Below are 16,842 nucleotides of genomic sequence, written 5' to 3'. Positions count from 1 at the left end.
AGAATTACTTTTCAGTGCTGCTAAAGCCATGGCTCAAAAATGGATCCTTGAATAGTGTGGGTTCTATATAGAGTTTTAAAAAACCCAGAGAAACCTAGACAAAACAAGTGTGATTCATTTGAAACTTCAGTGCCACAGTAACTAGAAAATTACTGATCATTTAAATAAGGTTATAGTCTGGGTTTGGTGCTTCAGCTTCTTCTCATTAGAGTTCTGAGTGACTAGTCTGCTTCTCACATTTCAGAAGCTGGACGCTTTGGTACAGAAAATTCTAGATATCGCATTTTTGTTTTAATCAATATTTTCATATTTTGAATATGTTGCTTGAATGTATGTATAGGGAAGTATGAAAATATGTAATTATAGAACTAAAAGAAGAACTATTTTCCCATAATCTTTGTGAAATCTAGTTGCGTTAAATTATTTTTACCCTGTTCTGCCTCATCTTTCTGAGCGGCCACCTGTTGAGAAGTTTGTAATCTACTAAAGGACATCTGACAGGAAAGTAACTGTAGTTTTGACCTTTTAAAGCAGTAGGAGGAAATAGGTCTCTTTTTTACACATTCTGTACAGTTTGGCATCCCATACAAGACCTGTGTGTTTAACTGAAAGTGTCTAGATTCCATTATTCCATGAGATGAGCTTGAATATTTTAGGTCTAATCGAGGAGACTGTTGGAAATTGCGATGCTGTGGATGTTTGTTTTCTCTTTCAGTGCTCAGAGCACATCCTGCTTTGCTTCACTTGGAACAAAACGGTCTGACCATGTCAGTGACACCACTGAGAAAATTGCATCTCCTTAAATATGGCTTGACTATTTGCCTCTGGTTCAATTAGAAACATTTTAAAAACCCTAAGTGGCAGTATTTAAATAATCTTTTTTATATTTCAGTCCTTGCTTAAGTCCTTTTTATGGGATATGCTGTAGCTGTACCATTAGAGTTAGAAGTGTCTTAAACCATTTGGTTTTGATACTTAATGACTGTGAATTGGAAGATAAAAATTTTGTTCCTTGAATAGAAGAGTTAACTCTTCTTTACATTGGCTTCTTATATTTAAAATTGTTTGAACATTTTTATGCTCTGAGTTTGTGATTTTAATATGCCTGAAAAAAAATTCCCCCTAAGATAACACAATGAAGAGGATTCCAATAATAATCTAGTAATATATTTGATTATTTAAAATGGTGATTTTGTTTCTGTTGGCTTTTTGGTTTTTGGGGGTTTTTTTTAAGAGAGAGGAAATTAAAAATTGTGGTTTTCCTGTTGTGCTGCATTTTTTTTAATCCATAACAGGATGGATTTTTGTTTTGTAGTTTAAATATCAATGATGGCACCCGAATAATTCGAGATGGCATTACTTTCTTTTTATATTCAGGAATGGATCCAGCAGAACAACATTTTATCAATTGTATTAAGAGATAGTCTTCATCAACCTCAATATGTAGAAAAACTTGAGAAAATTCTCCGGTTTGTCATCAAAGAGAAAGCTCTCACTTTGCAGGATCTTGACAACATTTGGGCTGCACAGGTAAATAATTCAGCTGTTTGTCTGCTTCGGCACAGGAGGCATCTCCTTGTATGTCGTGTTGAGAAGAGAACCTGGGCTGCTTCTGCTCTGTGGCAGACAAAGCTAAAGAAAAAATTGAGATGAAATGGTGTTAATTTTGGGGGTCTTGGAGCTTAAAATTGTCATCTCAAATGTCTCCAGTGGAAGGGGTCAGCTACATGTGTATGTAAAGCCTGAGGGAACGGCTCAGAACATAGTGCAGAGATGCTCCTTTTTAGGTATTAAGGAGCCTTCAGTGTTGATCAAAGACATGATACATGATAACTTAGTATTTTAAAATGCATGAAGAAATATGTGTTGCTAGTCTCTGGGTTCCCCACAGTTGTGTAAGTTTTTCCCGGGCAGAGTGTGATTAGTAAGGCTTATAATAATGACTTCTGGAAGTTGTTTAACTGTGAGTTCTTTTCTATGTGTTGCAGTAATTATATTTGGAAAATCACAAATTTTACAATGTTGAATTTTTTACTTACATGACTGGGGAGGCTGGACTTCCTTAGCTGTGGGCTGCATGAGTTTAGCACACAGACTAGGCATCTGTAGAGACAAAACCATTGAGAATTACTGAGTATACAGAAAATTAAAAAAAAAAAGTAGGATAGAAACGTGAATATTGGTTAGTAAAAGTCTGATTCTACAAATAAGTCCTCAGGCCAGCCTTTCAAGTGTGGGAAGGCTAACTCTGGTTTCCAAGACAAGGAGGGAGGGGGGTCTCTGGTTTGGGCAGGGATAGAGTTAAATTTCTCCATAGTAGCTTCTGTAGTAACTATGTTATCTCACTTTGACCCTCCTGACTCTCTTTCCCCATGGTATTGTGGGGTGGAGAGTTGAGTGAGCAGCTCTGTCCTGCTCAGTTGCCAGCTGGGTTATCCCCTGACTAGGGCTAATACAAGTTTGGTTATTTTAGTAACACAGTTTACGTGTGTTCCTGCTGTTCTGAGACTATAACAGTTTGGTTTAAGTGGACTTACTTTGAGGTTACATTTAAAACACTTGCAGGTGATGTAGGCGAGATCTCTGGTGTTGCAAGTAACTTCATCATGCCTAACCTTCAATTCCAGCATGGCAGTAACTGCACAGGCTGAAACTCAGTACAGTCTTTTTATATTATCCCAAAGTTCAGTTAAGAAAATTTCATCATGTAGAAGAGCAATACACAGATTACTTGAATTAATGCACAGATTAATCTGGGATCATACTGTTAGTTTTCAGCTTGTAGTCTGTAGATCTTTCCAGAATACAAGATACCTGTAAGGGGAAAAAAAAAATAAGAAATAAAAAATTTGAGAGGTTATTTTGCTGTTAGTAGGCTTATTTTACCTATTTTAGAGCCTCACTTTTAGTAAGAGGAGAAAAAATCTGAAATTTGGGAAAAAAAAAAGTCTTCTAAGCAATTACCTTGCTCCTAGTGCTTGGAAATAGGACATATGGATAAGATAGCGTAAGTCAGACTTTCTACCCTTCCAGAAAAATGGGAATACGTGGTGCAACCCTTAGAAGTGGGAATAGTCCACCCTAACAGTTAAATAAAAATTAGGAGTAAATATAGTTAATTTCAGAAGAAATGTTCCATGCCCTTAAAATACCCAGCTTGCTCTGCTCACTTCTTACTCTTTCAAGTGGGTGGCTGCTAAAGTACTCTGGCTGTAATTTTGCAATGTACTTTTTTTTGTGTGAAGGTAACTCATCCAGGTAGATGGTTTCACTGAAGTTTTAGCCATGCGATTATAATGGACTAAAAATTAAGAATACTAAAATCTGCTAATACAGAATGAGTTTCACCTACTTCACTACTCCCTGTGTATAGTACTTTTGAGAAGTTCTTACTAAACAACTGCCCCTGAGAGCAGCTGGGGCATGAAATTCAGTAGTGAGGAGTTGATTTACTGTGTAGCTTTATATAACAGACTATTTTAGCTCGGCCTCAGTGCAGGAGTGGGGAGGTTTTGCTTTCAGGCTCAAGCTCTTGTGTTGCTGCCTGGGTTTACAGGGTGAGCATGCACCTGAGACTCTTAGTATTACTAAAAGAAATCCAATTATGCTGCTTTTACTTTCAAAAGCATCCTAAGTTTTAATTTTTTTGAAATGTTTTCATGTCTTACAAAGCCAGTGCTCACAATATAGGAGTGTATTTGATTAAAGGAGTAATTTTGGAAGTCTCTAAATGCAAGCATTGCTGCAAGTTGGAGCTTCTGGAGTTGCAGGGAAAGATCCAGCTGTGCAAAATAGAGAATGGCAGGAGTTGAGGTCTCATGACTTACATTCTGGAGTATTTAACTGGAACTTCACAGGCATTTCCCATTCTTGTGCAACAAGCTGGCAGGCCACACACCAAGTTCCTTACCTTCTCCTCTCTGGTTCTGCTTCCCCAGACCCTTCACGGCTTAACAGCTTCCACGTATCAGTTAAAAACCTCCCAAATCAAGGTTGTTACCTGCCTTCTTCTTGCTCTTCTTGGTCCCCCCAGGACTGGCCATACTTCTCTTATTTGTTGTATTACAGATGCTCTTTCTGCCCTGTATGCTTTCAGTTTTTTCTTTCTATCCAGGAAATGGTCTGGTAAGAAGAAAAAAATTACATTATGTTTTCCAAAGTCAAGTGGAATGATGGGTTTAGTAATTTTTCCTCCTATAATCTGACCCAAAACATGAAAATGAACATTAATACTTAAAATGACTTTTTTTAAAAAAAAATTAATGGCACTTTATAAAGAGTTTGAGGCACAGCATATAACAAAGCTGTTAGTCTGGTTTGGTTTTAGTTTTAAATTACTGATGGAAGTTTTTAGTAGGAATTGAATTTCAAAAGTGCTTATACATGTATTTTTAATAGTTTAATAGTTTAATAGTTTAATATTTTTAACAAGATTAATTACATCAGTATGTGTATTCTAGGTATTTGTTTTGCATATCTTATTTCTCACTTACAGGAAAATTTTCCGCAGTAAATCAGCGATTGATTCTCATAGTGCAAATTTGTTGGTTTTGAGTGCAGATGTAAAGTACAGAATGTGTTTTCCAGCCTCGGCAGAAAATTTTCTTCATGCTCAGAGTTAAATGGAACTAGCTTTTTTCCCCCTCATTGTCTTCCTCCTTAAGTGTCAAAATTGTGATGTACACCAAAGTCTCACTTAAAACTGTGTCTAGTGTAAAACTCAACATCTTATCCTTAGTTGTCTCTTTGCTGGATTTGTAAGTTCAGAAGCTGCTGGACTTGAGAACATTGTCTGGTGACAAGTTGTTTGTAATAGAAGGATTTAGTTTTCTGTGAATCCACTAACACAAATGAAGTACTCCAGCTTATGTGGAAATACTAATAATTGGTTTACACCTTTAAACACCTCAGTGAAATTCAGAAGTGGATTTTGAGTAATTTCTTATGAAATAACCCCAAATCATAAAAACTCACACAAAACAACATTAAAATACTAGTTTGTAAGTTAAAGTACCCTTTTAGATTTTATTGTCCTCTGTCCCAGCTTGATTTTATAGCAGGAACAAAAAAAAAAAAAATATTTTGATGCCGCAGTATTTATGGTCTAAATAAATGCTTGTGTGCACACACAAATCGCTCTTAAATACTTACACTTAAAAGGGAAATCTAAATATTGTAAATTCCCAGTGAAGTATTCAGTTTGCTGTGCTGCTCCCACAGCATCAGCTTTTCTTGCTGGCCACTTCTAGCAGTCTTCTTTATAAAAATTATGTAAAGTGTCTTGCTGCTTGACTTATTATAAATTGTTGGTGGATTTTGTTTTTTTTCTTCCTGACAGGCAGGAAAACATGAAGCCATTGTAAAAAATGTACATGATCTTCTCGCAAAATTAGCTTGGGATTTCTCTCCTGAACAGCTTGATCACCTGTTTGATTGTTTCAAGGTAGTTTTGTTTTGACTGTATTCAGGAAATGGGTTGTGAGGGTGTGTGTAAATTTGTGGCTTTTTCAGTATTTTTCTTTCTACTTCTTGTAGATTTGCTCAGTTTCTGTGTGTTAAAAGACTTAGTGTGTAGCAGCAGTCTGTAGTATTTAATTCTAGAAAGGCTATTCTTTAATGAGCACTCCTTGTGAGATTTTCTCTTTACTTCCTGTCTAAAACAAAGGCTGCTTATGTTTGTGTAGTAGACAGTTTTGTTTTCTGGTTAGGACACTTCACCTGTAGTATTAAAGTTAAATTTAGCATCCTAGGAATATAGTTTTCCAAATAAAGTAAGTTATTTATCTTAGATACCTTTTTGCATTTGTTCTAAATTAAGAAGTGTTTGGTGATTTAATAAATAATGTTTTTCTCCTGGCATTAGAGTAGGTTTTGTCAGGTTTACTGGGCAATGCTACTTTTGATCTTTTAAGTAGAGGAGATCAAGGACTTCCGTTCCCTGCTCCCCCAACTTCCTCTCTATCATGTAATAACTTTTCTCTGTTTAGCTTACATACAAAATCAAACAGTCTTAGGAAGATAAAGTTGAGTGTTTATAAACACATAGTGATTTGTTTGAAATGACAAAACAACTTGTTTCTGAAAGTTTATGTTATTCACTGGCTTTCACGTATAACATTTAACATTTGCAGCTTCCAGTAGTGGTGCTGTCTGGGTTGTTTTACTGTTTCACTTTCAGGACATGATCTGCTGTACTAGAAAATGCAAGCCAGCTTTGTAGACTCAGTAGACTCTGTTTTCTCTTTTTAGATAAATGCAATATAGTCATATCTTACATGCAATTTGTGCTTTGTTTAATGTGGTCTTGTAGTTTGATGAATGTGGGTCTAATGTTCTGTAGCTCAGATACTCAACCCAGTGCTCAGAAATTCTGTGTGTAAACTGTTGCGTCTGACCTTGAGGGATGAATATGAAGTGATATTATATTGAAAACTTAGCCAGAAAAAGGTTAATGTAATGCAGGAGCCATGTGTTTCAGTCAGATTCAGAGACATGAGTGATACAAAAGTTTTACTTATGTAGTGATTGTAAGTTACTTAAGAAATCTTTTAAGTGTAAGCACAGGAGTTTCATGAAAGCATTTGAAAGAAACAGCTGAGTCTACTCTGATTGTTGGTGAAATTGTCAATGGTAATGTTAACTTTTTCAAGCATGTCTGTGATCTTTAAACTAAGAGCCATCTTTTTTAAGCTTCAAGTTGAATATGCTATGGTTGCAAATACTAGAAGAGCTCTTCAGTTGTGTCTGGCTTATGTATTGCTCTAATTTGCTATTTATTATTAATGACAGGAATTAATGTGAAAGGTCTTTATGTAGTTGCATCACTTTATTGCTGCACTGTTTGTTAACAGTGCAGGTTATGTGTAGAATTTCTAACATAAGGACTTATATAATATTTTTTAAAAATACTGTCTTAGGCAAGTTGGACGAATGCAAGCAAGAAACAGCGTGAGAAACTGCTTGAGTTAATCCGTCGCCTTGCAGAGGACGACAAGGATGGTGTGATGGCACACAAAGTGCTGAACCTTTTGTGGAATTTGGCTCACAGTGACGATGTGCCAGTTGATATCATGGACCAGGCTCTTAGTGCCCATATTAAAATCTTAGATTACAGTTGTTCACAGGTGAGTAATCCAGTATGAAATCAGTCAGAATTTCCTTCCATTCCCCATTAAAAATTCGAGGTATTTGCTAATTTAACAAAGGTGTTACTTAGTATGGTTCTACCAACATCCTGGTACTTTTAAAATGTTACAGAACATATTTTAATTAACACAGTTGGTGCTTTAATGGAAGAGAGTGTAATGCATCAGTATACCTATCTTGTTGCAATTGGTGACATACTATATTTAGCACACTGGAAGAATTGGAAAAGAGCCCTACCAAAATGAATAGGGAGAAAGGAAAAGCAGCACCCCCAACTTTGCTTTTTCCCAAACTCAGTCATGTTAATTTGTTTCAGTGGGTTTTGTTGAGGTTTTTTGTGCCAGTAAGTCATTATCTGTTTTGTGTAATCTTAGAAAGGACCTAGCAAAATCCTTTTCACACTATTATACATTCTCCTTCCCCACCCAAACTTCTGTGGGAGTCTGTCAGAGCAGTAATTAATTATGGTTTGAAATTAATCCATCGTACATCTTGTTAAGAAACAGTTTCTTATTGTTTCTTGATATTTTACAAGCGTGAGTAGAAATAAATAAGAGAGAGAGCAAATTATTTAAATACTTGTTAAATAAGTACTGAGTGCTTGAGTGCAGGGAGTTTGTAACACACTGGCAGCTTCTACCACTAGTGCTGCTCCGATACTTCTGTTACGCTTTTATGCTTCAGAACTCAGATGATCCAGTATTTATTTGAGTTTGTGTGTTCTATCTTGGAAATAAAGAAGGGGAATTAGGATAGTTCTGCAGTATGCTTGATTTTTGATTATAAACTGCTGTTCTTTAAGGATCGAGATACACAAAAGATCCAGTGGATAGATCGTTTTATAGAAGAACTTCGCACAAATGACAAATGGGTCATTCCTGCACTGAAACAAATTAGAGAAATTTGCAGTTTGTTTGGTGAAGCACCACAAAACTTGAGGTAAGAATGGGATTCAGATAAAATTTTGTCTGTTAAGAGTTGGATGGGTTGGAATTTAATTTATTTTTTTTTTTCCCCAAGAGGTCAGGATGATCTAGGTAAAACCTGTGTTGGAAGGTGGGATTGAGTTTGTTCTAGTGTGTATAAATAGTGTCTGAAAAATCAGACACCTAATTTTGCTAAGAGAGCATTAGCTGCTTCTTCATGCACATTTTTAATAATTTTTACAGTAATCTAGTGGAAAATCTGGGTTTCTTTTTCAGTTATTTATGGGCTTTTCTGTCTGACAATGGAATTAGCTAACAAAGCATAAATATGTTTTATGTGCCTATATGGCTGTATGAACACACGTGCATACACAAACATAGCCAGCCATCCCTTTTCTTTGATGATAAATTCTTGCAGGTCATCTTGTTCATATAATTAAAATCAAAGGTAACTTTGTGGTCTGGGAGAAATTCTCTACTGATTTTCTCTCCTGAATGGAATAGATTAGAAATGTGTGGAATTTGTTTTATTGGGATGGGTGGGTGTATTGGTTTGTTTTGTGGGGGATTAATTTGATGTTTGTTTCTGAAGGAAGAAATAATGAGAAGCCATCAGTTTGGGCTTGTTAAAGTATACATGATCATTTTAATTATTTTAGATGTCTTCTCAGTAAGAAAGATTGAGCCCCTAAGAGTATTCTTATCCACATCAGAATTTTTACAGACTCCTGAAAAATATTGTTGGCTTATCAGTGTTCCACAATTGCTTTGTTTTAATTCTTGTAGCAGATAAAATATTCAAATCAACATAGTTATTACAGTCAGCTCACAAGAAGGATCACATCAGGAAAAGTTGAGGAAAATAAGCCACAATTTATACAACACTATCTTCTTACTGATACCATTTTCAGGAGCTGTGATATGTTGCATTCCTTTTCTGGCTTTTCAAGTTTTCTTTATTCATTTAGTTTGCAACATACTTCTCAAATTTTCCATGTATTTTAATTCCTTATAGTTTTACATTAATGAATGTGTGAGGTTTATCCAAAAAGGTCACAAAGTTAGCTGCTAATTCGCAGAAAAGTCAGTTTTCTGTGTCTTGGAATCCTTAACGTTTTTCATGCTGTAAGATCTAGGCAAACCAAGCTACCTGGTTATTCAAGTTGAATGCTTTTAGCACATGTTTTAACAAAGATGCTTTGCTTTCAGTAATTAATTAATGAAGCACTTCAAGCATTCAAAGCACTGATTTAGGTTTCTGCTCTGAAGTAACCTTGGGAGGAACTGAACAACTTTCATTGTCGAAGTGTAGGTTTCCTGTATGGTCTACGTACAGTTAAATGGTTTGAATGTCTCTCCTATTTTTTTTTTTAATTTGACTATATCTTCCTCAGATTTTAGGGCAGTCTGCATTGAAGTATGTAATAGCACCTTATTTTTATGCAGAATTTGAAAATAATTATGGTAGGAAAGTGAACTTGGAATTGAAAGTTTTAATCAAGGAACTTAAAAACCCTTTGTTAGCAAGATACTGTTGAGGGAATTATTTTAGTCAGGTGGTATTACTACCCAGGTGATTGGGAAATAAGCTGAGTAAAAACAATTTTGAGATAATCAGTTACTTTCCAGTCCTTTAATTTTTTTCATAACTTTTAATATTGATACAGGTTGGAAACTGTAATGCATGCATACAATACCTCTTCCTATCAGCTTAGCTTATCTGACTCCAAACTTTAACACTTTTCTAGAATTTGGAGTGAAAATAGGTCCAAACGGGTGTTTGTGATAACTGCCTCAAAAAAAGTCACAGGACACATTTTTTATGCTGCTGAGGTGGGCCAGCTGATTGGCACTGGCAATGGAAAGTTCAGTCCAGATCAGCAAGCAGTGCTGATTCTTGGCAAAAATCTGTATAAATTGTCTTATGCCATTGGCACTGTAGAAATTCTTTTGAGGGGGAGGTTTTAATTGTTGCTAGTTACTCATGCAGTTGAACAGTGATGAATTGTTTATACAATTGCTGTGGCAAAATTTAGCTCCCTGACCACAAAGAAATGCTACTTGTCAGGAAGTTCAGTTTAACCAGAATTGCAACAGAAAATAATATTTATCTGAGTACAAGGACTCTTGTGGGTACAAAGATGCTTATTAGTGCTTAGGAACAGTCGCCTTTATCATTTAATTCTCTCTACATTGGATGGTAGAACCTCCTGTAAACTGGTATCAAATGCTTAAGTTGCACCTGAGCAGTAGAAGACCAGTCCAGTCTCTAAAATTACTTGTCCAGGAGAATTAACTGAACACTGAGAGTTCAGAGGTTTCATAGTGCTTTAAGGCAACAATGCTGCTTCAAGTCACTTTCTAGCCTAAGTAGTAGAATTTGTGGGAATTGGTTGCTGCGATTTGGATTTAAGTCCGAATAATCTGCGCTCTTTTGGTGGTATATAACATTTGTTCAGTTAGCACAACTGTTATCTCCAAAATTATATGTCTGATAAATAATTATTTTTAATCCATTTAAATGAAGTTGTTTGGAATTTTGCCCTTGCCAGTTTGCCAGTATTTTTCTGACAAATAAGCTATGTCCTTTTTCGTAATCCAAAATGCTTTGTCATCCCTTTCAAAAATGGTATTTTTAGTTTTTATGCATTGACTTTCAGTATCCATTTAGTATAAACACAATGAAAATATGAGTTTTGCTGTTAACTTCAATTTTTCAAGCTCCTCAGTTATTGCACATTAATGAGTGTCTAGTAATTAATGTGTAATAATATTAAAGGTTAAATGATTGTGTCCCAGTGGTTGCATCATGTTAGTCTAACCTTAGATGCTTAAGGAAAATTTTAAATTTTTTTTTATACTGGAAAACATGCTAACAGCTCTTGTCAGATCAGCTTTTTTTCCTGTGCCTAAAGACAATCATTTTGCCTTTGAGTCCATCCTAGCAATGGATCAAAATAACATTGGAAGTGTTGCTCATGATCACTGTTATAGCTTATATCTCTAGTTATTTAAATTATTATGCTTTTCAAAGTCATTGCTAACCAAGATAGATCCATGTGCAAATGTACTGTTTGTGCATGTCACTGAGAAGGTAGAGAAATAAAAAATACCTGGCACAGAACATTGTAGTCTTCTACTGATAAAGTTTTGGTTTTGCTGTACTGTATGAGATGGATACAAATGCATAATATTATGAATATAAATACACACTCCAATGTCTCTGATTGCACAAAACACCCCATCTTGGTTTTGTTTGTTCCTTTAGTTGTTTGATCATATGTATTTCCCAGATAATCAGGCTTCTTATTTACTGTTACCCTTTGTGAATGCAGTTCTCTGTGGGTGACATCTTGGGTAATCACTAAAATAGCCATCCAGTCTTCTGCTGGATTTGCTGCTGCTTTATTCTGAGTAAGGAGGTTGGTGGATATGGAATGAAACATAATTAGAAAGTTTCTTAAAGTGAAAACAGAGAGTGTTCTGAATATATGAAGTCTTGTATGTTTTCTTTTTTCATGCTTCCATCCATTTTGTTTTCTCTCTGACAGACGTCTAGGTACTTGGGTGTTTTTAACACAATTTTTTAAGTGTTTGAAGTGCCCCTTTCAAACTATTTTAGAAAATTCTGCATGTTTTGAAATTTAATCTTCTGAAAACCACAGAGTGCTTAGCAGGCCAAATTCTGTTGGTTGCAGATAACAAAATTATTGGCAGGGTGTTGATGGCTTCTGTCTTTTAAACCCAGATGGACACTGATCTTTGTCCAATTAATCAATTTGTCTGTTGTTGTTACATCTACAGTAAAAATGTGGTTATCAGCTGCAAAGATCTCTGTCAGCTGATGCTGGAACTGGGATTTCTTGCCTTCCCCAATGCTCTCTAAAGGAGTGGCAGTACTGTGGAGTGCTGTAGGCCGTGTAGTATGGACAGCCTCTTTCCCATGAAGGATGGGAATTCCTACCTGTAACCCACTCAGCTAATTCTGAGGTCTACTTGTTTAAGTGTTGAAAGAAAGGAGAACAATTTTGAAATCACATCTTTCTTTCTTTAGGGCAGGCTATGGGATCAGCTGAGTGGCAATGAGGAATGCTGCTCTTCCTCCTGACACCCACATGTTTTCTTTTTTTCTCTTTTTATCGTGGAAGAACAGTACTGGTTTGTGCAGTCAAGATGTGCTCTGATCTACAGCTGTTGGGACATTTTGAGAGTGCTCTGCAGAGGTGATGAGTCCCCAGGCTCTAGAATTTGGTAGTGCTCGTGGCATGTGGGTCTTGGACACAAGCTCTGTATTTTCTTTTCTGGTTTGCTTTTGTCATTTGAATAGTTCTAGTGTTGTTTAAGAGCAGCATTTTTGGTCAGGTCTTGATAATACACTTAACTTACAATCTAATTATTTATTTGGGATATTTTATTTCTTGAACTTTTCTGGGGAATTTTAGGTTATATGCTCTGTGTAACAACTTTTATTTGCTTGTACATTTTTTCACATCGTTCTTAGAAAAAAATCAATACTGTTTTTAGGCTTTTTAAGTATTGAAATAATTGGTGAGGTTTTTGGCTAGTGTACTTTAACCATGGTATCAAGTTTTACTTGGTGTTTTAATGTTAAATATAGAAAAGAACAGGTATTGTAGCTGTACTGTAGTTGAGGGTCTCTACTGTGCATTTTGGGCAGGTGTTTATTTCTCTTCTGTCTTGCTGCAGATAGCCTCCCTCCAGCACACTGAACTGCTCACATTGCTTTGATGTTTTCCATTCATATTGTAACCATATAATCCTCATAAATTAGCTACTTTAGTGGCTGGTAAGAACTACTGATACGTCAGAAGATATTAAAATATGTCAGGAACTTAATATGTCAGGAACTTAAAATATGTCAAGAACTTAATCAGAAACTTAAACTTAACTTGCTCTGTTTGAGATGTTGTAGGAGAATTTGGATCTTGCATTAAAGATGTGTCTCTTAAATTGATTTCCGAACTATTCAGTGCAAAGATTTCTTTCTTTTCCTCTAACACTTGTATTTCAATTTCAGTCAAACTCAGCGAAGTCCCCACGTATTTTACCGACATGACTTAATCAATCAACTGCAGCACAATCACGCCCTCGTTACACTGGTTGCAGAAAACCTCTCTGCGTATATGGAAAGCATGAGGCAGTATGCTAAAGGTGAGTTTTAATATCAAAGTTGCTTTGTGGAGTGTTGGAGAATTCCAGCCGAAAATGGAATTAAAAGTAAATTCCAATAATAAAATAACTATTAAGCTTGTTTAATTTTCAAGCATCTGTGGGGGGTTAATAGTGACTGGGTAAGAAAAGCTTAAAATACTAATTTTTTTCTTTTTTATAAATGAAATATGTGTTTTGCAGCAGAATATGAGAAAGTGGCAGCCATTGTTTATCTGTGTATTGATAAAAATCATCTTGCACCTACTTAGGCTATGGTAGTTATTTTTGTAGAAGGTTCTAGTACTTCTAGTTTTGAATTTTGAGGGCTCCTTTGAGAAGTTTTTTAATCACCTCAGTTTGCAGCCAATATTTGGAATTTGTCTGGGAGAAGGACTTCAAACCACAGAGATACCATTTCTTTTTCCTGTGTAGCTCCCAGTTCTGTTCAGGCTCTCTCACCATGTTTGTTATTAGCAGCACTTGGGCAGCACTTTGTGTTAGTATTTTTGTAATTTAGGCTAAATCCAGCTCTTTGATGATGAATTTATGCTCTTACTCTGGATTAACTTTTAGCTACTGAGGTAGAAGCATGAAAATGAAGAACAGTGAACCAGGAAACTCGGTACACTGGACCACAATTCCATAAATACAAAATTATACCAACAGAAGTGAAAGGAGATTTACACCCCTCCTTCCCCACCACTGACTTTACTGACTGGAACTAAAGACTGTTCTACCCTGGCCTCTTAACAGTCTGGCAGCTTATCTGTCTGTGTGTGTGTATGTATTTTATATAAAAGATATCCAAAATACATACTTGAGGACTTGTGTAAATAGTGGTGCTCTGTGAAGATGGTCACTTCATCAAGGTGTAGGCCAGTGCGAATAATACTCAGTTAAATCTACATACTGCAGCTGTATTTCTCTGTTCAGTTATACGTGGGGGGGATTACCCTAATTTAAGTTTCTTAACTAATGATAGCATTGCAGTAATTAATGTTAAAATAATACTAAATTATGTGATCTGTTCTCACTATTAATGTAGGAACTATTTTTAATTTATCTTGCTTTTTAACTCTCAAGTCAAAAGGTCATTTTTGGAAATACTGTTTACCTATCAAATTGTTGAGGGCAGAAGAATTTGGCTGATGTCTTGCAAGATCTTTTTCCTTTCCCAAAAACCCACATGGCCCTGACCCTCCCCGGCTATAGTGACTCTTAAGCAGGACTACAAACATCTTCAGTGCAATAGGAATTGCAAGTTTGTAAAGGGTTTAAATTTAATCTAATTACAAAGCAATTAATTGCTTTCTTGAGATGAAACTGTTGTAGATCTTCTCATTTGTATCAGAGTACAGATGAATAGCAGATGAATAATAGTGTGGGTTTTTTTATTAGGTGCTTTATTACATTATTAAGGGCAACCTGGAAATCTTCCTTGTGTTCCGGATACTGTGCTCAGACTGTAATCCACAGTTCTTGTGCAAAAACTCTTTAATTTTCAGTTTTATATACTAAATAGAGAGGAAAATAGAGTACTGAGAAGTCTTCCATGCCTTCATGGAGTGGGAGAAAATATGCCAGGAGGCCATATAAATGAAAGGGAATAAATGACAGCAGAAGAAAGAAGATGATGCATCTGAAGACAGAAGGAACTGGAAGCTGTAGAAGCTTCTAAGCTTGGCTGGAGAAGGTGAATGAGACAAAGGGGGAAAATTCAAGGCAAAGATCCAAACACCACAGGTCAAACAAATACCATAGAAATAAAAAATCCAGTTGTCAACAGATATTCTTGGTACTTAACACAGCAATTACTATGTAATTTGGATATTTTAATTAATTTTGAATTTTCCATATGTTTGTTTTCCTTGAAGTCTTCCCTAGTTGTTTTCAGTGATGGAGAACAGTGTTCCTATTCTTCTGTTACTCACTAATGCATAGAGTTTTCTGGGATACTCCCCTTTCATATGTTTGCCTTTTTAAGGTTAAAGAGAAGCCTAATCTATGCTTCTGAATTTTTTCCCTGCTCTGTGATTTTCCCTTCTATTGAACTCATCCTTTCCTTCAGCTCTACAAAATCCTCCGTGAGATGAGACAACTGCTCTTGGATTTTGTAGTCCTGAAAGAGGTCACAGTTTCATCTTTCAATGATTTATATAAGTTCTTCTGACAGTTTTTAAAGATTGCTTGTCAATTCTCCTTTATTTCTGTTTTATTGTTGTAATAAAAAAAATCTAAAGTGTTAGTTAAATGGATTTGTAGAAACTGTACCATATGATCTTCTGTGTGTTTATCATATACTTAAATTTTCAACCAGTTGTTTTCTGCTCCAGTATGTAAGAGGAATTTTTAAGGAGATCGCACTTAGACTTGCTGTGGGATGTACAGAGTAGAAAATAAATCTGGGAGATGTAGAAAGAACGTGATCTAGAAAATATTTAGGAAAGTGGATTTTTTTTGTAGTTCAGAGTTTTTCAGAATTCTGAAGTACATCCACACTGCCTTTGTGCAGCTGGCTGGTTTTGAGTTCTCCTGTCATCACCATTATTGATGTTGTGTCTGTGAATTAAACTAGTCAGGAAGTAAAAGCCCAGATATTCCCTACAGTGAAAATAAATGAACACCACTACCTCCCCCTCAACAAATCAAAATCAAACAAAAACCCCACCCACAACCCCCAACATTTCAAGTAATCGATTTTAATTTCTCTGCAATATGCTTATCCACCATGGTTTTTTTTTTCTGCTGGAGACATAGCATATTTTACTGGTTTTCTACTTCTAATTCTTAAATAATTTTTGTTCACATACTTTGATATTATTTCCTCAGATTATTTTTTCACATTTCTCCTTTTGCCAATTGTTAATTTATGATAATTTCATGAAGGTTATAATTTCATTTTTAAGGATTTTTGATGAACATAATGTCTTCAGTTTTGCAGACATTAGTTAACTACTGGTTTTCTGTTTTTCCTATCACTCAATATTTACACTTGGATATAGAGAGGAGTATTTATGACAATTATTTTTTATTTATTTATTTTGAAACACTGATTTACTTCTTTATCCCCCCTGCTTAATGTAATAGGAGATACTGATTTTCAGCTTTGAAGATAAATTTTAATATTAGTCTTGATGTTGTCATGAGATGGTCTGCAATGGCTGGGTCACCTTAGTTAAAGGCAGTCTGTACACCTTTGCAAATAAGAAATATAGCATTAATTAGTTTATAATGGCGCTGTCATAATGAATATGTGTCATGATGAAATACTGCAAGTACAGATGAAGGGAATGCACGTGCAGATCTAGACTGTATCTCTTTAATTAAAAAGATCTAAGCAGCAGCCAACCACCAAGCACAACCACAGCAAAACCATGTTCCTATGAACAAAATTGCTGTTTGTTAAGGAAATAGTGTGTGGAACTTTGACAAAATGGAGGTGAAAGTTTGACTTCATGCTTTACTTTCAAAAGACTTCTCTTTCAAGCTTGTCAGTATTACAAGAATTTGGGGTTTATGTTTGGAAACTTGTAGTAAATAAAGTTGTCTTACACTTTCTTCCTCTGAGTGATGTTGTGTGCATAGCTATGTATAAAGG

General features: G+C 35.6%; 1 protein-coding gene across 3 annotated transcripts in view; it reads left to right on the top strand.

Moving 5' to 3' along the window:
- Positions 1-16,842, top strand: part of USP9X (ubiquitin specific peptidase 9 X-linked) — a 97,050-nt gene that overhangs the window by 35,383 nt on the left and 44,825 nt on the right. For all 3 annotated transcript variants that reach the window (XM_014255667.2, XM_014255665.2, XM_005526491.3), the window contains exons 10-14: positions 1,378-1,530; positions 5,339-5,443; positions 6,918-7,124; positions 7,949-8,085; positions 13,111-13,244. In XM_014255667.2, the coding sequence (XP_014111142.1) occupies positions 1,378-1,530; positions 5,339-5,443; positions 6,918-7,124; positions 7,949-8,085; positions 13,111-13,244 (736 nt within the window). The remainder of the gene's footprint in view (positions 1-1,377; positions 1,531-5,338; positions 5,444-6,917; positions 7,125-7,948; positions 8,086-13,110; positions 13,245-16,842) is intronic.

Source organism: Pseudopodoces humilis, chromosome 2, assembly GCF_049639895.1.
Source record: "Pseudopodoces humilis isolate 2021_Gansu_Grassland_sample_001 chromosome 2, ASM4963989v1, whole genome shotgun sequence".
In the NCBI taxonomy this organism is placed as follows: Eukaryota; Metazoa; Chordata; class Aves; order Passeriformes; family Paridae; genus Pseudopodoces; species Pseudopodoces humilis.
Note: the sequence above shows the minus strand (reverse complement) of the source record. Positions and strands in the feature narration are given on the sequence as shown.